The sequence below is a fragment of the Sphaerodactylus townsendi genome, linkage group LG15 (genome assembly GCF_021028975.2).
Source record: "Sphaerodactylus townsendi isolate TG3544 linkage group LG15, MPM_Stown_v2.3, whole genome shotgun sequence".
Lineage (NCBI taxonomy): Eukaryota > Metazoa > Chordata > Lepidosauria > Squamata > Sphaerodactylidae > Sphaerodactylus > Sphaerodactylus townsendi.
This window is the reverse complement of record NC_059439.1, coordinates 26,938,904-26,962,349: the sequence shown is the minus strand read 5'-3', so window position 1 is coordinate 26,962,349 and position 23,446 is coordinate 26,938,904. Positions and strand designations below refer to the sequence as shown.

The following is a 23,446-nucleotide window of genomic DNA, read 5'->3' as shown; positions in this document are numbered from 1 at the left end:
GCTGGCCTCTGGGGAAAGGAGAAACCTCAGTCGGGTATAATGTCATAGACCCGTGGTGGCGAACCTATGGCACGGGTGCCAGAGGTGGCACTCACACCCCTCTCTGTGGGCACGCGCAAACAGAGTTCTCCCCACTCCCCCAGCTAGACTGACCTGGGCCGCTGGGCTTGATTATTAGCATTAAACCTAAGACCTAGTTTTGGGGAAACAGTGTAGGTAACCCTGTTAAGCACTGTTAAACCCCCCTGATTTTCATGCGAAGAACTAAAGCACGATTCTTTACCTGGGAGTAAGCTTGGTTGCTGGCAATGGGGCTTGCTTCTGAGTAAACCCTTCTAGGGTCGTGATTCACCCATTGGAAGAGTTGCACGATTGCTTCAAAGCAAACCCACCGACTACCACCAAGCTTACTCCCGAGTAACACACACCTCTGAACCAACCATTTTTTCTAAACTAAAACCTCAGTATTCAGGTTAAATTGTGGGTTTTGGGTTGCAATTTGGGCACTCAGTCTCGAAAAGGTTCGCCATCACTGTCATAGACCCATCAACCAAAGTGGAAATTTTCTCCAGGGAACCTGATCTCTCCAGTCTGGAGATCAGCTGTAATTCCAGGAGAACCCAACTGGAGGCTGGTAAATCTAATCACGGCCACCTCGGCCTATTGAAAAGAGCCATTGCAAAAGGTGCATGGCACTGAAACGGAAGCATTGATGCCAGTGTTTCCCAACCTTTTCGACGTCGCGGTACCCTTCATATCCCTTGCTCTTCATATCTCAAGGTACCCTTGAGGTTCATTTGAATTTTTTTTGCATTTTTAAGGGTTTTTTTCTTTTTTTGCCAGTAGGTGGGGGGAGTGGCAAGCAGGGGGAGGGGAGGGGAGGGAAAGCAGCATTGACAGCCGCGTTGTTTGTTTGCCTAAATTCGGCATGGATTTGGGGGATTTAAAGGGAAAGCTCCCTTTAAATCTACCCCCCCCAATCCACACCACACCGCATTTAGGCAAATAAAACAATGCTGTTTTAAATGTTGTTTAAAGGAAGCCCATGAGGTTTCCAAACCCCCCCTCCCCCCGCCCCTTCAAAATCCATTTGATTCCAGTGGGGGGGGGGGCGGCGGTAGCATTGTCAGGGTACCCCTGGGACCCTGGGGTACCATGGAACCCTGGTTGAGAATCACTGATTTATGCAGTAGAGATGTCATAACAGACTAACTCAGGGGTAGGGAACCTGCGGCTCTCCAGATGTTCAGGAACTACAATTCCCATCATGGGAATTGTAGTTCCTGAACATCTGGAGAGCCGCAGGTTCCCTACCCCTGGACTAACTGATGGGGGGGAGTTTCATTGAGACCGCTTGAAATGCACTGCTCTGGAAACTGGGGTGGGGAAAAGGGATTTGCACACAGCCCCAGACTTCTGAAGACGATAGGAGCCTCAGATGATAGGAGCCTCAGATGAAATTCCCAGCGTGTAAATTGGCAGGGGACAGACATTCGAGCTTTGCTGGGGATGAATTCGCATCTGGTGCAGCCTCCGAAGTTTCCAGCTTCCCTGGTGACACTTCCGGAACAGGAGCCGGCTGTTTCAGAGCTGGGACGGAAAGGGTCTGAATTGGTTTGGGAGGGCTTTGGGAGGGCGTGGGGTAGACGTAACCGTCGGTCTCGTAGAAGAACCAGTCGTAATCCTTTGGGTTGTCCAGGAAGAGAGCTAAGAAGGAAAGGAGGACATTGAAACAGAATAGAATTTCTGTCGTCGGCACCATCAAGTTTCCACTTCAGGCTTTGACCATATTTCTTCAGTAACAAACCTTCTGGTTTGATTCCTGTGCAACCGTTCCGTACACTATCAGGACGCACCAACAAGATAATCTGAACTGTTTACCTCTTAATTCCCTTTGATCCCACTGTATAAAAAGATAATCGCATCCTGGCAGGGCAACACAGAAAAGAATGCCTACCCCAGGAACGTCAAACTCATTTGTTGCAAGGACCGGATATGACTTAAATGTGACTGGGGGGGGGGGGGCTGTCTCAGCTGGTGAACCCGTAGCAGACCCAGATTGGCACGCGTGGATGGTTTGCCAAGCCAGCTTGGGAGCAGAGGGGGGGTTTCCTCGGCTCGATCAGGACCCTGGCTGCGTGTTTGATATCCCTGACCTATGCCACCCTCAAGCATGCACTGGAAATCTGGAGGGGCGAATCCACATGAAGATTCAGAGGTGTGTTGCCTCTGGCTAAGGAGGCTCTATTTTGTTATCACACCTAATAGCTGTCAACCAGAGGTGTAGCAAGGGGAAAAAGCGCTCGGTGCACTGGTGCATCTTCCACCTCTGCCACACCCCTGTCCATCCCGCCACGCCCCCGCCATGCCCTTGGAACGCCCTCACCACACCCACACAGGGTGCATCACGCACCCCCCAGTCCCCTTTGAGCTACGCCTCTGCTGTCAACCTCTCCTCCATGAATTCAGTTGGTCTTGTAATAGTGAATTCCATAGCTTATTTATACATTGTGAGAAGACCTTTTCCTGTTAATCTGCTGTGTGTGGACAGCTGATTAGTTTCATTGGGCAATTCCAGATACTGAGACTAAGCTAAAGTCTCAGCTACTAGTTGGCAAAAAAAAACCCACCGCAGCAGTGGCATAGGAGGTTAAGAGCTCGTGTATCTAATCTGGAGGAACCGGGTTTGATTCCCAGCTCTGCCGCCTGAGCTGTGGAGGCTTATCTGGGAAATTCAGATTAGCCTGTACACTCCCACACACGCCAGCTGGGTGACCTTGGGCTAGTCACAGCTTTCCGGAGCTCTCTCAGCCCCGCCCACCTCACATGGTGTTTGTTGTGAGGGGGGAAGGGCAAGGAGATTGTCAGCCCCTTTGAGTCTCCTACAGGAGAGAAAGGGGGGATATAAATCCAAACTCTTCTTCTTCTTCTTCTTAAAAGTATCCAGACCCTTTCTAGGTTACTTGTGAGTTATTACCTGGCTGGAAACAATAGTACAGAAGGAGGATTAATTGCTGGGAAACCCCACTCTTTGTTATGAAACGGTATTCATGAATGTGCACTGGCTTCACAACTTCCCTCCTCTAGTCGAGACTCTCAATGGCATTCTTCCCAGCCTGAAATCCCAATAGACACCCTTACCGGGATCATCAAATCCATCTTCATACAGCCGATGGTGAGAAAAGGGCTCCTTCTTGGCCCCACGGCTGTAGATGCAATAGATGCCAATAAAAAGACACAGCAACAGACCACAGCCCCCCAGGAAGAGCCCCATGGCGTGGTTGGCTGTTTCTTGGGGTTCCCTCATTGACCCGCGGCCTGCAAAGCAAAAAGAAAAATGTCAGGCGGAGAGCGAAGAAGAGGAGGAGGAGGAATTTGGATTTATACCCCCCCCCTTTCTCTCCTGTAAGAGACTAAAGGTGACTTACAAACTCCTTTCCTTCCTCTCCCCACAACAGACACCTGGTGAGGCAGGTGGGGCTGAGAGAGTTCCGAAGAACCATGACTAGCCCAAGGTCACCCAGCTACAAAGTAGGAGTGCGGAAACACATCCGGTCACCAGATAAGCCACTCAAGAGGAGGAGTGGGCAATCAAACCCAGTTCTCCAGATTAGAATCCACCTGCTCTTAACCATTACACCACGCTGGTCACAATCAGCAAGACAGGGCATATAGACCCTATTCCTGCCCACTCCCATATTGTTTGACATAGGAGCCATATCAAGGACACATATCTGTGCTCCTCTGTCGAAGCAGGCCAAGTATCTCCCAGGTATCTTCCGAGGGCACCTGCTGTTACCTTTCCTTGTACCTGCCAAGTGTGTTTACAAAGTGGGTGGGGTCAGGTGGGCTTCTCCCCAGCAGGGCTTCTAATTGGCCATTTGAGATCAGGTTGGCTGTGCAGATTAAAATAACATGTCAGCAACAGTGGCCACCACAACGCCGGTTTTATTCTTCCTCTGACTCATCTTTCCAAGTGTATTTTTAAAATTTGCACCTCTTATCTTTCACACATGGGCTTCCTGAGTGTGCATGGTCGGCTCTGGCTCACAGAGGTTCATTTTGTGGGGTGTTGCGGGGTTTCGGGGCTGTCTTCCGGGTCATTTTGTGGTTGCGCTCGCTACTTGGTATCAGAAGGCAAAAGGCGCCCACAGGTTCAAAAAGATTGGGGACCCCGGCTCTAGAGCATTCAAGACCTGATGTGGTGGCCGTATGCTGCCATAAGAAACAAGCCCTCTCCCACCTTACGCCAGTCACAGATGCAAGAATGCAGCAATTGACTCAGGCCCCTTTCACACAAGTAGAACAATGCCCTGTCAATCAACTTTCACAATTGTTGTGCAAGTGGATTTGGCTATTCTGCACAGTCAAATCCAGCTGCGAAGTGCATTGAAAGTGGATTGAAAGTGTAGGGGTGCGTTCGCGAACCCAGTAGAGCTTCAGAAAGTGCACAGGAACGCCTGCGCCATCTGTCCCCTCCTGGGCTCACACGTATGCACATCACGGGATCCCCCAGACACCCGGGTCACAAGATGCCTGAATGTGGATTCGACCCAGACAGGAACGTTTCTCCCTGCACGTACGCAGCCCTCCGCTGAGTCACAAATTGCTCAACTTTCTCCCGCTCTCCCGCCTTCCCCAAACCCTTAATAAAGGTGCCAGGGACCCCAGCTCGGCAGACTAGCCAGATCAGCTAGATTAGCCGCTGGCTTCTCTCCACCGGTTTCCTGATATCGCTGCGTCTCGTCTCTTCATTGCGTCGGCGTAACAACTTCATGAAAGTGCATTATTCTGCATGTGCGGAAGGGGCTTCAGTGCTCCTTCCAAGAAAACTCAGCAAATATGTCGGTCAGCTAAACTGCCTCACGTTTTGGTTCCATCAGCACGATTTCCACTCCGCTCGCCCCAGAATTGGGTCTCTCAATCTCAACAGGAAGCTTGAAGGAAGCGTGGCCTGTCTTCTCCTGAGACAGCCAGGCCTTTGGGGTCTGCTTAGGGGAGAACACAGGTTGGGTCTGGTTCTCCTGAGGTAGGGAAGGATCAGGCGGAGACGTCGTGTCAGGCCCAGGAGCAAGGAGAGACTTGGGATCTGATGTGGATTTAGCGGATGATTGTGAGGTGATGGAAGCTGCGGTCGGGAATTGGGATGGAGAGGAAGGAAGAGGGGTTATAGAGGTGGTGTCAGCTGCAGCATAGCTTGTCCCCAAGATGAGCAAGGAGCAAAACAGAAGGCGATATCGATGCATTTTCAGACCGTAGCACTGAGGAATTTCTGCAGAAAACAACACAACAGAATCAAACGCAGGACAGTCAATAAATAAATAAATCGATAATCAATAAATGCAGTGGTAGGATTCAAATAATTTAACAACCGGTTCCGAAAGGACTCAGTGGTGGAATTACAACCATTCTCTGAACGAGACAAAAAATTGGCTACCGGTTCTACCGAATAGGTGCGAATAGGCTGGATCCCACCACTGAATAAATGGCACCGCAAAAGGAATGCATAAACCTATCAGCGTCTGAGGCCAATCCACATTAATTCAATGCGCCTTCCGACAAAATATTTGTCCTTTTCAAACATTAGGTCTACATGGACCAACAGGCAATCAGTCATGAATAAATCTTCCCTATACGCACTCACCATGTTCTCTGTTTGTTGTGTTTTGTGGGAGTATAAGCAAGACAGACAGGGAGAGAGATAACATGAGGATAACTATGTTTTATGCTCGTTTCTTACTCTGAATAATCCAGTGGTGTTTTGATATAGTTTTCCAATGTCTCGTGCTCTAGTAACAGCAATAGCCCCACAGGTTGGTTTGAGGATGTGACAAGAACGGGGGGCGGGGGGGAGATTGAAACCCTTCTCCCTGCAAACCGGGGTGTGAAGAAGAAGAGTTTGGATTTATACCCCCACCTTTCTCTCCTGTAAGGAGACTCAAGGTGGATTATAAGATCCTTTCCCTTCCTCTCCCCACAACAGACACCTGGTGAGGCAGGTGAAGCTGAGAGAGCTCTGAGAGAACTGTGACTAGCCCAAGGTCACCCAGCAGGAATGTAGGAGTGCGGAAACACATCTGGTTCACCAGATGCACCTCCGCCACTCAGGTGGAGGAGTGGGGAATCAAACCAGGTTCTCCAGATTAGAATCCACCCGCTCTTAACCACTACACCACACTGAACAGGTGGTAGAAGAATGCCTACTGCACAGCTGATGCAAAGTCTCTGTTTTGCCCCTCAATAAACACATGGCCTTTAAGGCTTTCAAGACCCTTGTGTGCCTGCCCTGGTCCCATCGAACAGACTTGCTGTTGGGGTTCTGCGCTTGGGGTTTAATGGCCAGGTGTGTTAAAGCTCCACAAAGCTTTGCTTCACAAGAGTGTTGTGCAAGGCCAAAGAGAAGATGTCTCCTGTTTCCCTCACCCAGGCCTGGTCGTAGTGGTTGCTTTAGATCCTGCACAACAGAAGAAGAAGAGGAAGAGGAAGAGGAAGAGGAAGAGGAGGAGGAGGAGGAGTAGTTTGGATTTATATCCCCCCTTTCTCTCCTGCAGGAGACTCAAAGGGGCTTACAATCTCCTTGCCCTTCCCCCCTCACAACAAACACCCGGTGAGGTGTGTGGGGCTGAGAAAGTCTGCAGCTGTGATCAGCCCAAAGAGTCACCCAGCTGGCGTGTGTGGGAGTGCACAGGCTAATCTGAATTCCCCAGATAAGCCTCCACAGCTCAGGCGGCAGAACAGGGAATCAAACCCGGTTCCTCCAGATTAGATACACGAGCTCTTAACCTCCTACGCCACTGCTGCTCCGTAGTGGTTGCTTTAGATCCTGCACAACCACCCCAGCATGGCCACAACCAAGATCTTTGCTGTGGGAACAGGAAGAACAGATGCTTTTTATATCCTGCTTTTAGACTAAAACATTTTCTTAAGTCCTACGTTTTTTTAAAAAAATAGGCTTCTAGCCAAGGCTGAGGCCCAGCCTTAGATACAAAATGGAGAGTCAGATTCTCCTGTGTATCAACAAATCCGCCATTGGGAAATCCCTGTTTACAGTTTTCAGCTTGTCTACCGTCGAAACGCGGCAATGGCGCTTCTTAGCTGGTTTTGCACTCTCATGCTTTCTCTCTCTCCCCTTCTCTTTGCAGAGGGGGGAAAGGTTTTCTGAGGGGGAGCTATTACAAAACAAACCCGACAGACACATACCTTCAAAAGGTTCGTAATTGTTTTCTCAAGCACTAATTCCTTTCAGTTTTGTAATAGTGACCACCCAAACTCCCAGCTGCCCACATAAATACTAGACAAGTTCCTGAAAGGATGGATTTCTCAAACCCAATTACCAAGGATATCTAAATGGAGCCCCCATGTCGAGACGCAGTCTACCTTCGGTGATCAGAATTTCGTAGGAACAAAAAACTGCAATTGCTGGTTAGAATCGAGGGGAGCAGGCCAGTATTGATTTCCCAGAGAAAGACTGCAAAGTAATCAGTGTAGCTCACTGAGGGGGAAAAACCCCTACAGACAGCAGAAGAGTGACTGTTAAAAAATTAGGACTGTTTTAAAAAACCACGTACCAAGTAAGCTTTTAAGTTCCTCAGAGGTCTTCACTCTACTGAACATCCAGCCTATCAAAGAGCAATGAGAATGTACACAGGTTTATGTGTGATGTTTTGGGTACTGTTTTTCTTCCAAGTCAGCATGGTGTAGTGGTTAGAAGTGGCGGACTCTAATCCGGACAACCAGGTTTGATCCCCTACTCCTCCACATGAAGCCTACCAGGTGACCTTGGCCCAGTCACAGTTCTCTCAGAAGTCTCTTTCCCCAGAGACAGAGGCACTCAAAGAACTTAATAGCTAAATAGCTCATAGCTCAGGGAAGATTTAAACCCAGGTTTCCTTCTCTTCTGCCCCACCCTGGGCAACCATAGTTGCATACTCTTGGCCAGCGATGGCGAACCTTTTCGAGACCAAGTACCCAAATTGCAACCCAAAACCTATTTATTTATCACAAAGTGCCAACATGGCAATTTAACCTGAATACTGAGGTTTTAGTTGAGAAAAAACGGTTGGCTTCAAGGCGTGCGTTACTCAGGAGTAAGCTTGGTGGTAGTCGATGGCTTTGCTTTGAAGCAACCGTGCAACTATTCCAACGGATAAATTACGACCCTAGGAGGGTTTACTCAGAAGCAAGCCCCATTGCCAGCAACTGAGCTTACTCCTAGATAAAGGATTGCACTTTAGTTCTTCACATAAAAATCAGTGGGGTTTAACAGTGCTTAACAGGGTTACCTACACTGTTTCCCCAAAACTAGATCTTAGGTTTAATGCTAATAATTGAGCCCAGTGGCTCATGCCAGCCTAGATGGGGTGGGGGGGCACTCTGTTCACGCGTGCCCACAGAGAGGGCTCTGAGTGCCACCTCTGGCACCCATGCCATAGGTTCGCCACCACTGCTCTAGGCGCCTTCCGCACATGCAGAATAATGCACTTTCAATCCACTTTCACAACTGTTTGAAAGTGGAGTTTGCTATTCCACACAGTAAAATCCAGCTGCAAAGTGGATTGAAAGTGGATTGAAAGTGCATTATTTTGCATGTGCGGAAGGGGCCTAGAGCTCTTGGTTTAACTCTTGGACAACAATGCTCGAGAATGTCTACAAATAGAAACCTCTAGGAAATGTATTTAAAGGGGTTCATAGACAGCAGGCCAATTTCAAAGCAGCTTCTGGGGAAATTAACCAGGTAATTTACACGGTACTTAAATCCAGAAATAAAAGGAAGGAGCGTTCAAACACCAGTGGAAGATTTCTAAACACCTTAACACAGAGAAAGAGCCTAGAGGCGAAGATATTTTGAGAAGCATCAATAAAGAGATTGTAAAAAGTTAGCATGCACGCCCTCCAGTGCAAGGCGAGGTCTCCCATTCAGACAGTTGCAAACACTTACCTAAAGAACAGGAACAGGCACGGATTGAAGTTAAACAGAATCTCTTGCAGTCGAATGCAGTGGAAGAGAGTTGCCCCACCCCAGACATCCTTTGCCCCAGAGAAAAGAACCTAGCATAACATAAGCCCCAAGAGAGACAGAATAACTGCTTAGCAACCTGGCTAATGTTCAAGAGGGAATTTTTATGAAGGGATTAGAACGGTAGCAAAACTGTAGCAAAACAATGCAGGAACAGGATTGTAACTGACCGTATGGATTACACTGCGTTTTATCCTGCTGGTTGGTATACATTATTAGCAGAGTTTAGCAGATGCCAATAAAGACCCAGATATTAGTGAGTTGATCAGCCTCTACTAAGCCTCAATGATGCGGCTGGCCTCCACTCGAGCCAGGGCCTTCACGGCTCTGGCGCCGGCCTGGTGGAACACTCTCCCTCCAGCTGTCCGGGGCCCTGCAGGACCTTGGGGATTTCCGCAGGGCCTGTAAGACTGAGTTGTTCCGCCGGGCCTTTGGAGAGACTGGCCGCTGAGGGTGCCTCCCCCCCCTGCCCTCCTTACCCCCCATGGAGCCCCTAACTACCACATCAGGACCCATTATTTCGGATTAGGAAAGTTTCGTAAGGGCGCGGGCGATGTTCTAAGATATTACTGCTGTTTTAATTATATGTATGTTTTTAGCTGATATTTTATCTGTACACCGCCCTGAGCCCTTCGGGGATAGGGCAGTATACTAAATTATTATTATTATTATTATTATTATTATTATTATTATTATTATTATTATTATTATTATTGATATTATTATTATTATTGATATTATTATTGATATTATTGATATTATTGATATTATTGATATTCTTGGTATTGATATTGATATTGATACTGATACTGATACTGATACTGATAATATTAGCAGATATTATATTAGCAGATAATATTAGCAGATATTATTATTATTATTATTATTAATAATAATAATAATAATAATAATAACAACAACAATAATAATAATAACAATAATAATAATAATAATAACAAACCAGTAAAGGTGGTCCCAGTGGTGATCGGCACACTGGGTGCAGTGCCTAAAGATCTTGAACGGCACTTAAAAACAATTGGCGCTGACAAAATCACCATATGTCAGCTGCAAAAGGCCACCCTACTGGCTCTGCACGCATTATTCGTCGATACATCACACAGTCCTAGATGCTTAGGGAAGTGTCCCACGTGTGATGTAATACAAAATCCAGCATATTGATCTTGCTAACTGTGTGTAACTGTTTCTGGTATCAATAATAATAATAATATGTAATAATAATATGTAATAATAATAACTGACTATGCATTGAGAGCGTCTGATAGGCTAGCAGCAATGGTGCACTGGAACCTTTGCAAAAAGTGCATTATACCCTGTAGCAAGACCTGGGTACGAGCACAAGCCAGAAGACCACAGAAAATGAAGAAACAAAATACTCTGGGACTTTAGAATAGGCAGACAGACACCTGGCACTGCTTACCCCAGGCATAACAGTGATAGAGAAAAAACATGTTTGGATCATAGATGTTGCTGTGCCAGTTATTCTTTGGGAGTAGAGGACAAGAGCTGGAAAGATCACAAAATACAGGACCTACAAATTGAAGTTGAGCGATTGTGGCAGAAAAGAACAACAGTAATCCCACTAGTAATTGATTGCTCTAGGAGGAATTCCCAAGAAATCTTGAAAACATCTGGAAAGCCTAAGCTTGGACGGAACATCCAGTCCACATGCTGCAGAAGCAGCACTTCTAGAACTGCACATTCTCATAAAATACCTCTAATATCCTAGGTCCTTGGGAAGGACTCGATATTCAGAGATGAATTCCAGACACTTGTGCTGTGTTGTTATGTGTATAATAATAATAATAATAATAATAATAATAATAATAATAATAATAATAATAATAATAATAATAATAATAATAATAATAATAATAATAGGTTTACTAAGCTATTAGGGTTGGGTAACATGGAGATAAAACAATAAATACTATACTGTACTGGTACATATGTACAGTAGTCTTAGCTCATGGCTAGGACTGATTCTCTGACTAGAACAAAGAACACAAGTTCACTATATAATTTCAGGTATACATGCTCACAAAGATGTGAGCAATGGCTCGATGCCCAGCCAATGGCTAATCAATAGGTCAGCTCATTAAAAGGTGGCCCAACCAGTTAACACTTTCATGACTTTGAAAGCGACAGACACTTGTAAACACCAACACTTCAACAGGCAACCGGTCACAAGACAGACAGCCGAGACCCTCAGAAAGGTGCAAGTCACATTTATTAAGCGAAAGTCCAAAATCCGTAAGATGGATCTAGGAGAATGGTGATCTAGCTTGGATCCACTCTGGGGCCAGATTCCATCAAGCATCAGATGAGGGGCTTCCGAAGGAGAAAGCGGACGGTGGCCTCACGATCAGGGCTAGCCCAGTGGCCCCCAGCAGGAGAAAAACCGCAATGCTTATTAGCATCGTGAGGACCACCAGCCCGACGGAGTGGCCTCCAAAGTCAACGTCCATGGTGCGGAAATCGTGAGGCAGGTCTAAAGCAGGGAAAAAGAAGAAAGAGTCGGTGGCATTGGTCCAAGAAGAAGAAGAAGAGTTTGGATTTATATCCCCCCTTTCTCTCCTGTAGGAGACTCAAAGGGGCTTACAATCTCCTTGCCCTTCCCCCCTCACAACAAACACCCTGTGAGGTAGGTGGGGCTGAGAGAGCTCACAATCTGCTCTTAGTCACTGCTCTTAGCCACTACGCCACTGCAGCTTAACACTCCTGTCAACACAGAGCGGCCATCCAGGATGTTGTTTAAAAGAAAAATTAAATGCTGTCAGAAGACAATCCCAAAAGAGCAAGTCTGTTTTGATACAGGCATTTGGGAAGGAGTTCCGGTTCAGCGGCAGTCATAGCCCTGCGAGGTGGGTGGGACTGAGAGAGCTCCGAAGAACTGTGACTAGCCCAAGGTCACCCAGCTGGCGTGTGTTGGAGTGCACAAGCTAATCTGGTTCACCAGTTAAGCCTCCACAGCTCAAGCGGCAGAGCGGGGAATCGAACCCGGTTCCTCCAGATTAGAGTGCACCTGCTCTTAACCACGACACCACGCTGGCTCTCCAGTGAAGCAACCTGATTATATAAAGAATCCTGCAGAGCAGAAATTAGGGCGGGGATTCCCAGTGTAGCCCCTTTTGGGCACCGTGATGCCGGTCAACAACTTTCCGGTGTCCGCCAAGAGTTTTTAGAAAGAGGCCTAGTCAGGTGGAGCTTCTGCCCAGTAGGACTTCTGATGGGCTGATTGCAGCTTCAGCAGCATCTAGCTCAGGGGTAGGGAATCTTTAACACTCAAAGAGCCATTTGGACCCGTTTTCCATGGGAAAAGAAAACACTTGGAGCCGCAAATAATTTTTGACATTTAAAATAAAGATAACACTATATATATAGGGGTTTTTTTACCTTTTACTCCGCTCATTCTGAGAAGCGCATGGATGCATCCACCCCGCTGCCTGCAGGGCGGGCAAGGATGGGGCCAGCGGCTCGGCTCGTGGAGCCGCAGTGCAAGGGCAGAAGAGCCGCATGCGGCTCTCGAGCCGCAGGTTCCCTATCCCTGATCTAGCTAAACAGATATTACGTCTAAAACGCTGAAGAGTTACTATTATAAGACTTACTATCAATGATGCGGCTGGCCTCCACGCGGGCCAGGGCCTTCACGGCTCTGGCCCCGGCCTGGTGAACACCCTTCCTCCAGCTGTCCGGGCCCTGCGGAACTCACTGAGGTCCTGCAGGGCCTGTAAGATGGAGTTGTTCCGCCGGGCCTTTGGAGGGACCAGCCACTAAAATGGTCCCCCCCCCCCGTTGGCTCTTTACATCCGGGCCCTATCATCTAATGGGACTAACTCGCCGCCCCTCTCTCCTGGGGAGGATTTTAAAAATGGGGTTGGCCGGACGCCTTTTATTACTCTTATCACTGTTTTAAAGGTTTTAGCAATTTATCTATAACTATATTTTATGTTGTACACCGCCCGGAGCCCCTCGGGGATGGGGCGGTATAAAAGTCCAAATAATAACTAAATAAATAAAATATTAGTGTGACACACAACCTTGTTCCCTGACATTTTGTGTCCACTTCAACCTCCTGCATGTTGCTTTGTGTCCACATCCCTGTGCCACAATTCTAGAAGTACCCACGGGTTCAGAAAGGAGGAGGATTCCTCTATTAGGGTGGCCGCAGGAATGGCACAATCTGTATTCCTCTTTCCAGAGCGTCTCCTGGATCAGAGGTCGTGGTTCTCCCCTTTCCCAAAACCTCACCCCGTGTTTGGAAATTCCGGGACCAGTCGGTTGCCGCCAGCAGAGTCCGCTCTTGATTGTAGAGAAGGAATCTGATTCTATCCAAGAGAGGGAGACAAAAGCAGGATTCAGGCATCGTTTTTTAAAAAAATATTTTTTATTGTATAGTTTGAAATAATCGTTCTATTTACATCTTTCTGATATAATTTCCAAACAATAAATTTCCCCTTTTTTTCCTCCCCTAATATTATGTTTTACTTTTCTTTAACCCAACAGCAGTAAGTTCATTCGTTGTTGTCTTCTTATCCATATGTCTTCTTTGACTCCCGTCTCCTTCATCCAATTCTCATAACTTGTCCATATCTTCATTATTGGATTCAGGCATCTTGAGACACTACCCAACACATACCCATCTTGCTCTTCTCTCAATAAATCGCAGCATTCCAGTCCTTGGTATTTTGAACACAGCTCTGCCTGCTCAGCTAGCAAGATTATACAAGCAAGGAACATAAACATGTGCATGTGACAAGGGATAGTGTCTACAAAAGACTTGAGGGTAAAGCACATAAATCCCAGGTTAAGGACAGAGACAGGGTATACAGGTGTCTCTATGCTAATAGTAGAAGCATTCGACCTAAAATGGGGGAGCTAGAGCTCCCAAAGGCACCTGGTGGGCCACTGCGAGTAGCAGAGAGCTGGACTAGATGGACTTTGGTCTGATCCAGCTGGCTTGTTCTTATGTTCTTATGTTCTTATGTTCTTATGATTATTATTACTATTATTACTATTATTATTAATTGGTTTTGTATACCGCCCTCCCCCGGAGGGCTCTGGGTGGTGCACAACATATTGATATATATGTAGAGCACAGTTTAAAACATAACAAAATACAACTGTAATGACATATGTATGGCCCTATTAGGATTAAACAATTAAAACCCCTATTAAAACACAGCGTTCCAGTATACAATATCTCGTCCGACAACGAAAACCCTCCCAAGAGGGGGGCGGTATGTCCCTCAGATGTTAAGGGGACCATCAGAAGGGGGACCACCCAAAGTGGGGGGGGGTGCATCACCTGCGGAATTCACCAAGGTCCCGCAGGGCCCGGACAGCTGGAGGAAGGGTGTTCCACCAGGCAGTGGACATGGCCGTAAGAACCAAATGATACTGTTGCTTATGAATCAAAGTTGACCCAGACTCATGGGCGTAATGCCCATTGGGCAAGGTGGGCAGCTGCCCAGGGCACCACCTTGTGGGGGGCATCAAAATGCAGGGTTCGTTCTTGGGTATTTTTAGTGGTTTTCCATTTTTGGCCTGCAGGGGGCGCAGTTTTTAGGCTAGCGGCGTATCATCAGGAGACTGTCCTTATGCTCCCCCCCAAGTTTGGTGAGATTTGGTTCCGGGAGTCCAAAGTTATGGATTCCCAAAGGGGGTGCCCCCATCCCCCATTGTTTCCAATGGGAGCTAATAGGAGATGGGGGCTACAGTTTTGAGGGTCCATAACTTTGGGCCCCCTGAACCAAACTGCACCAAACCTGGGGGGGGGGGGCATCCAACTCAGGTTTTGCCCAGGGCTACAGTTTGCCTCGTTACACCCCTTCCCAGACTAACAACTTTGCCCCCCGCCCCCCATCCAACACCCTCCCCTAGAAGGCCTCTCACCTGTAATTTCGACCAGGAAGGACAGCTCTTGTGCAGGTATCGTTCAGGCAAGCTAGTGTGGGCCCCATCTCACAAGCATGGTCTCCCAAGGCCAAAGACTGATAGACGGAGGGGCTGCAAATGGGTATAGGGAACCTCTTGGGAGATTTGTACACGTCATTATCTCCTAGAAGAAAAAAGAAAAACCTTAAGCGGTTCTAGTCAGAAGTATGTGTCACTTTAATCAGGGTGATTTACTCCCAGGAAGGTCTGCAGCCAAAACCATCTGTCCTCCAGCCGATCTATTTAGAACCCAGGAGGCCGGGGAATCAATAATGAGCAAATCAGAACTTCCCAGAACGCTCTTTGCAGAGATGCACTCAGAAGCACAAGAAACTGAATGTGCAAAATACAGGACTTGTTATTGGCTGATCGGTTTCAAATGAGGAATATTTCCACTGGAGAGTCAAGAAGAATAAGAACATAAGAACAAGCCAGCTGGATCAGACCAGAGTCCATCTAGTCCAGCTCTCTGCTACTCGCAGTGGCCCACCAGGTGCCTTTGGGAGCTCACGTGCAGGATGTGAAAGCAATGGCCTTCTGCGGCTGTTGCTCCCGAGCACCTGGACTGTTAAGGCATTTGCAATCTCAGATCAAAGAGGATCAAGATTGGTAGCCATAAATCGACTTCTCCTCCATAAATCTGTCCAAGCCCCTTTTAAAGAATGGTAAGCAGCTGCATTTTCCTTAACAAGTGTGTGGTTTCATTCCCCTTCACGCTTTCCTTCTTCTTAGAAGGTGTGAGGAGGGAGAGGAGTAGTAGTTTAGATTTATATTCCACCTTTCTCTTCTCTAAGGAGACTCAAGGTAGCTTATGAACTCCTTACCCTTCCTCTCCCCACAACAGACACCTTGTGAGATAGGTGGAGAGTTCAGAGAGAACTGCGACTAGCCCAAGGTCACCCAGCAGGAATGTAGGAGCGCAGAAACACATCTGCTTCATCAGATAAGTCTCTGCCACTCAGTTGGAGGAGTGGGGAATCAAACCCGGTTCTCCAGATTAGAATCCACCTGCCCTTAAACCATTCCTCTCAGCTCTGCCTCTTGGGGCCACCATTTTGGTTTAGGCTCCGCCCCCTGTGGCAGCCATTTTGGTGCGGTGCTCACCATCCTCTCACAAAATTCCAAAGGGGCCCACATGCTCAAAAAAGTTCCCCCCATTATATAGACAAAACCCTCCAGCAGTTTCTCACACGCTGCTTCGTTTACCACCACCACCTACCAATACCTGCTAGTTTCACCTCCATCTCTATGGTGGCCGTCTGTCGGGTGGCCTGGCTAGAATCCAGGGCATCCGAATTCCATAGCTCATATAGGCAATAGGCAGGTCGGAACCAAAGCACAGTTGAGAGCCGAGAATCTCGGTAATACAAGGAAATGGGATAATCTAGAGGGTAGGAGAGAAAGAAGATAAATATGGGAAAGGGAACCTGGTTTTGAACCCCTTTCATCTTTTTAAGCATCAGGCCATTTCTGCACATGTGGTCTCCTCCTTCTCTTTGAGCAAACTCTCCTTTTGGGTTTAATCCTACGTTATGCACATGTTTCCCTCTCATTGCCCCTGTCAGATCAAGAATTCCCATGGTTTCTAGAAGCTCTTTAAGTGCGACTTTTTCTCTCTCTCTCCTACCCAGACCACAGTAGCGCCTCTCGCTATTTGTGCCACCATTTCAGGAAGATCCGAAAGGCTTCTCTTTTTTTGAATTGAATGGTGAACCTAGTGAAATTGACAAGGCTGATCTAGAGAAATTGACAAGGCTGGGCCAAAGACGGCAAAAATACAAAACAAAAAGGTGGCAGGCAATTTCCTCAAATGGAGGTTGCACAGAAACAGGAGGGCACAGGAGGGCAAAATGGCGGCCCAGAGACGCTTCACAGGAGGGTAGCCTGTATAAAGCAAAAATGTGGGGAAACCCTGCTACAAAACAGAGTTGGGAGAACTGACCGTGCGGTAGGTAGCACATGTATAAATATCCTCAGTCTCTAAACAAGTTCAGAACTCCATATGACACGCCCACATTCTTTGGCACAGGATTAATCAGTTAGCACATCTATAAAGATTTGTGCTGCAAAGTTGCCCCAACACATTTGTGCTCATTGGCCAATATGCAGAGAGGACGACGTCTTTACCAAGCAAAGGATGGAACACATGCTATCCACTTAACACTTTCAGAAAGGAAAAAGCAGAGCCCTTTTATTTCAAGTTGAAATTTCAAATAAGGAATCATGAAGGAGGAGGAGGAGGAGGAGGAGGTGGAGGAGAGTTTGGATTTATATCCCCCTTTCTCTCCTGTAGGAGACTCAAAGGGGCTAACAATCTCCTTGCCCTTCCCCCATCACAACAAACATCCTGTGAGGTAGGTGGGGCTGAGAGAGCTCCGAGAAGCTGTGACTAGCCCAAGGTCACCCAGCTGGCATGTGTGGGAGTGCACAGGCTAATCTGACTTCCCCAGATAAGCCTCCACAGCTCAGGCAGCAGAGCAGGGAATCAAACCCGGTTCCTCCAGATTAGAATATATCTCCATAAGAGGGCCAAACCTTACTTGTTTGCAAGCACAATTGTAGTAAACATCCCAATATGGTATATCCCTAGAGCAGGGGTCCCCAAACTTTTTAAACAGGGGGCCAGTTCACTGTCCCTCAGACTGTTGGAGGGCCGGACTAAAAAAAAACTATGAACAAGTTCCTATGCACAAATGATTGTAAAATGTTTGATTTCACCTTTCAGCCTTTCTGTCAAGGTCTATTTTTAGAACAGTGACCAAAGGATGTCAAGTACAGGGTGGGCTCCAAATATTGTTGGGGAGGCTGTGGAATACCTTCCCCTGTAAAAAAAAAAAAGCAGAACTTTCCCAATGAAGCATTCCATCTAACCCAGGATCAGGTATCTTCCTGGGTTCTTTCCTCCCTAGCAGCCAGCCAGAGCGATTCGCCAGCCTGGCTGATGCCAATGGGAGTGAGGCGGAACAGAAAGCCTGAGAGCAACAGCATGGAGGTAGCTGAGAGGGAAGTGAGCAAGTTGCCCACGATATAAGGTTTCCAACTCTGGGTCAGAAAATTCATGGAGATTTGGGGGTGCCATCATGTAATTGCAATCAACAGCCGTTGGGGCTGGTTCCTCCTCTCCCTCGAGCCCCCACTGCACATGAATGGAGCAATCGCCGCCATGCCTGGCGGGCCGGATAAATGCCTTCAGGGGGCCACATTTGGCCCCCGGGCCGTAGTTTGGGGACTCCTGCCCTAGAGTTTCCACCTAGAAAGGCTCTCCTGCCTGAACAGTACAGAAAACAGAAATTTAATAAGTACAGTTTTCCTCAATATAAATATGCCGTGGCACTGAAATCTTCTTCAGTGGAGCTTTAAGTTACAAGACTATTTAAGTGGCAAACCTAACTACACATTTAAAAGATGGGATATATACCTTTCAGTCTCCAAAACTGCAAGTACCCCTACAGGGATGAAGGGTCACAATTCCTTATTTTAAAAAAATTACCACAGCCTTTCTAAGACGCTCACCCAATGTGAACAGAGAAGAAGACCCAGCAGGTGTTAATAAGCCCACAATAAATAATAATACCACGGCTCCCTTCATCTTCATCCCTTGAAGATCAGGGATCCTCTTTTGGGTTGTAATGGATAGAGGGTATTTAAAGGGAAAGTCAATTGGCTGTGAATGGCTCTTCAAGAACATTCAAAAAGGGAACCGTTTGAGGCCATTTGTGATTACTCAAAACTTATCTCAGGTCCCCCTGAACTTGTTTTCAAGTAAGCCTGCATAAAATTGTAGCAGCAGGCTTGCCAAATGCCTGGAGGGGGAAAATATGCCCTGCCCCTTTAACAGAAGTTATTTATCAATGAAAAGCTTCAGCTGCCTATTTCTAAACATTGAGCTTCTATTACGTTTACCTCCAGGCCTGTAGCAGCTTGGCTTACTTGCATAAGTCCCATTGAATCCATCAATTCATCTGCAAATTGCAGTGTGATTAAAACCTCTTTTAAAGGGACAGCTACAGGGACTGTTTCAAAAACAGACAACCTTAGAATAGATAGCCTGAAACAGATCAGGATAAGCTAGAGCAGTGGTGGTGAACCTTTGGCACTCCAGATGTTATGGACTACAATTCCCATCAGCCCCTGCCGGCTTGGCCAATTGGCCATGCTGGAAGGGGCTGATGGGAATTGTAGTCCATAACATCTGGAGTGCCAAAGGTTCACCACCACGGAGCTAGAGGCACATATCAAGAGACCCCAAAGTCCCTGGGAGGCTTACTGCTATGCCAGCCCTGGTCATAGGGGTGGCCAAACTTGCTTTCAAGTAGCAAAGGACAATCCGCAGGGTGAGATCAAAAATAGGGTTACCAACTTCTAGCTGGGGGTTGGAGATCTCCTGGGATTATAATAACTTATTCCCAGGTGACAGAGATCAGTTCATGTGGAGAAAGTGGCAGGTTTGCAAGGTGGACTTGATGGCATTTATACCCCACTGGTTGAAGTCTCTCCCACCTCCACCTTGGCCATACCAGGAAAGCCAAACCTGACCGACCTGACCAACACATGGAGAAATACAAGATGGCGGAGTCAGGATGTGGAATAATTGACTGCGGCATTTCAGAGCGCAGCAGCAAACCAGCAAAACAAAAACCAGGCTGAGATAGAAATTTCTGAGATAGAAATCAAAAAGGATGTCAAAAAGATAGAAAAAGTGCAGAGAAGGACAACGAGGACGATTGAGAGATTGGAGCACCTTCCTCGTGAGGAGAGGCTGCAGTGTTTGGGACTCTTTGGTTTGGAGAGGAGACGTCTGAGGGGGGATATGATTGAAGTCTATGAAATTATGCTTGGGGTAAAAAATGTCGACAGAGAGAAATTTTTCTCTCTTTCTCAGAATACTAGAACCAGGAGTCATAAATTGAAAATGCTGGGGGGAAGAATTAGGACTAATAAAAGGAAACATTTCTTCACACAACGTGTGATTGGTGTTTGGAATATGCTGCCACAGGAGGTGGTGATGACCACTAACCTGGATAGCTTTAAAAGGGGCCTGGACTGATTTATGGAGGAGAAGTCGATCTATGGCTACCAATCTTGATCCTCCTTGTTCTGAGATTGCAAATGCCTTAGCAGACCATTGCTTTCACATCCTGCATGTGAGCTCCCAAAGGCACCTGGTGGGCCACTGCAAGTAGCAGAGTGCTAGACTAGATGGACTCTGGTCTGTTCCAGCAGGCTCGTTCTTATGTACTTATGTTCTAAATTTTCATTCAGATGGGCTGGTTCATGTTGTTTTGCTTAGAGGGAACTTTGTCCTGGGGGGAGCGTTCAAAAATTACGTCCCCGACTTGCTATCTGGAGGTACAGTCCTCTTTGCCATGATCTCAGGATTCTACCACCTCGTTCTGTTGACTGCGAAGACTTTTCTGTCAGCTTCCTTGAGCTCTGATGCAGGGGAAACACTGTGGTATATTTAAATAAATAAGTGAATAGATTGTTTCAGCAAATAAGCAAACACATCCTTTAGGTCTTTTCCACACGGCACTCTTCTGACAAGTTTGCGTTTCTTTATGGCCATATCCAGAGATGGGATCCAGCAGGTTCTCACCAGTTCCCGAGAGTGGGTTACTAATTATTTGTGTGTGCCGAGAGGGGGTTACTAATTGGGTCCGCTTTTCCATCTCCACGCCCTCGCCTTCCCGAGAGGCACACTGCCTTTGAACGTGAAGGTTCCATATAGCAATTGCAACTAATAAATAATGTAACTCCCTGAACTGGGTTAATCCCTTTCAGGTACTGCAATTCATTGATTCTCAGCCTTTCATACCTTTTATCTCACCAGTCTCTATCAAAGAACCTGTGTGTTTCACCATTGCTGTGTTCAGATTTGTGAGTTGGGGCATTTTCTATAATGTGATGATGATAATTTAGAAATGACCTAGTGCAAAAAAAAATTTGGGGTTGTGGTGGGGTGGCTGCCCATGGGGGGGGGGGGAACATCCAACTCAGGTTTTGCCCAGGGCTCAGGTTTGCCTAGATACGCCTCTGCCCCCTTTGCTGAGGTGGGGCTGGCGAGGGAACCTGTCACTAAAATTTTTGGATCCCGCCACTGCCCATATCTGGTGCGAAAGCAGATGTTTCATTGTATTTTGTTTGGGTGTTTTGACCTCTTTTGTCCTCGGAAGGCTGAGTTTGCGTACGTGTGTGTTAGGCTAAAGACCAAGTGCCCACATGCCTGCATTGGCTACGTCTGAGAACATGGAGAGTCCGGGGGTGGTTCACAACTCCACTCATTTATGAAAGTGCCTTTTCTACTTAGCTCCGTATCTCTGATCCAAGGACCAATTAGTGGCATCGAAGGTCAGCTCTTGCAGCCGAGGCGCTATCGATAACTGCGGAGACGCCGACTCCTTATTTTCTCTTCCACAAAGTCAGCATCTGAATATCTGTTTAAAACACACAGTCAAGATGTATTAAAACAATGTTTTAAAAATACAGCTATCGCTTACTTCCTTCTACTCGAATAGACGGACCAACCTAAGAGTCTAAGACAAAATAGCATTAGCGCAACCGAATATGAATATGCTATTTTAGTTAGAATGTGGAAGTTTGGCATATGTTTGAACAATCAACTCTTATTCATCAAAGCAATTTATATTGATATAACAAAATTCGCCACAGTAAGTCACACATTTTTACAGTTCGGTCAGAGTCGATATACATCTGAATGTGATTCTAAATATGAGAGCCAGAGTGGTGTGGTGGTTAAGAGAACTGGGTTGGATTCCCTGCTCTGACACTTGAACTGTGGAGGCTTATCTGGTGAAACAGATTAGCTTGTGCACTCCAACACATGCCAGCTGGGTGACCTTGAGATAGTCATTGTTCTTTAAAGCTCTGTCAGCCCCACCTACCTCACAAGGTGTTTGTTGTGAGGGGGGAAGGGAAAAGAGTTTTTAAACCCCTTTGAGTCTTCATATAGGAGAGAAAGGGGGGGGGGATATAAATCCAAACTCCTCCTCCTCCTCCTCTTCTTCTTTATGTTGTCTCTTTAAATACTATATCTTTCTGCTTGTGTTCTGGAGTGGGTTTCTCCTTGTTTCGCTCAATGGCTTATTCAGGGGACTTGCAATCTCTGCTTATTTTCCTGTAACACGTTTCCAAACGGAGGCCACGGTTGGTTTGGTTTGTAATAAATGCTTGTAATCTTCAGTGTAATGTTTAGTTGGAGATTTCCATAAATGGTTAACATGTAATCTCAACCAGCTATGTGGAGACATAGTAGTCTTGATGCTATTGTTCTTCCAAGAGGGGCCTGATCATCTCTCAGAATTACAACTGATCTCCAGGGGATTAATTCCCCGTTATAAAATGTCTGTTTTGGAGGGTGGACTCTATGGCATTATACTGAAGCTCCTCCCCTCCCTAAACCCTGTTTCCACCCCCAAAATATCCAGAAATTTCCCAACCCAACTCATTGCAGGTGGTTGGACTTGATGGCCCTTGGGGTCTCTTCCAACTCTATGATTCTATGACCTGAAAACCCTAACTCTATCCATTATATCCCTTCCTATACTCTATCCACTATATCCCTTCCTATACTTTGTCTCAGAAAAAGAAGAAGAGTTTGGATTCTCTCCTGCAAGGAGACTCAAAGGGGCTTACAATCTCCTTTCCCTTCCCCCCCCCCCAAACAAACACCATGTGAGGTAGGTGGGGCTGAGAGAGCTCCGAGAAGCTGTGACTAGCCCAAGGTCACCCAGCTGGCGTGTGTGGGAGTGCACAGGCTAATCTGAATTCCCCAGATAAGCCTCCACAGCTCAGGCGGCAGAGCGGAGAATCAAACCCGGTTCCTCCAGATTATATACATGAGCTCTTAACCTCCTATGCCACCTATGCCACTCCTATGCCATACTAAGATGTCAGTATGGTCAGTTGAGGTGCAGTGGAGGACCTTGAGCCAATCACACACAGTTTCGCCTACCTTACAGGGTTGTTGTAGGGATAAAATGAAGGAAAAAAGAGAAATGGAAGCTACTTCAAGTCTTCCCCGGGGATGTATAAAGACTCCATTTTGACTCCATGTTGATGTGCGAACTTAAAAGTTGGGCACAGCTGAGGAGATGCTTTTTTCCTCTCTCTATGGAGGCACAACTCCTTTCCCACGGTGGTTTCCTAGCATGGCTACTAACGAGCCCTTATGTTAATGAGGCCCCATCGAAATAAGACCACCAGCCGCCCACCCTCCATCAATACCCAAGCTGTGAGTCACGTCTTGGCGTAGGAGAGGACTTCATTAGTGGCAGTGTTAAAAATGACCTTTCCGGCGGGGTCAATTGGCTCCAATAGACAAGTTTTAATAATAGGAAACAAGGCGAAAACGGGCAGTCCAATTTTCCCATTTTGCTAGTACTGTATTGATATAATTTTCTAATGTGTATTAGTTTCAGGGAAAAACAACAGTGATTCTGGCATTTATGTTTGACT

General features: G+C 46.8%; 1 protein-coding gene across 1 annotated transcript; it reads right to left on the bottom strand.

The window, feature by feature from the left end:
• Positions 1-1,335: 1,335 nt before the first annotated feature.
• On the bottom strand, positions 1,336-7,616 carry GFY (golgi associated olfactory signaling regulator). The gene is made up of 4 exons (XM_048518088.1): positions 7,569-7,616; positions 4,868-5,272; positions 3,142-3,318; positions 1,336-1,707 (listed from the first exon to the last, which is right to left on the bottom strand). Exons 1-4 carry the CDS (start codon positions 7,612-7,614, stop codon positions 1,451-1,453), a joined length of 885 nt encoding a protein of 294 aa, XP_048374045.1. The 5' UTR covers positions 7,615-7,616; the 3' UTR covers positions 1,336-1,450.
• Between the last annotated feature and the right edge of the window lie 15,830 nt (positions 7,617-23,446).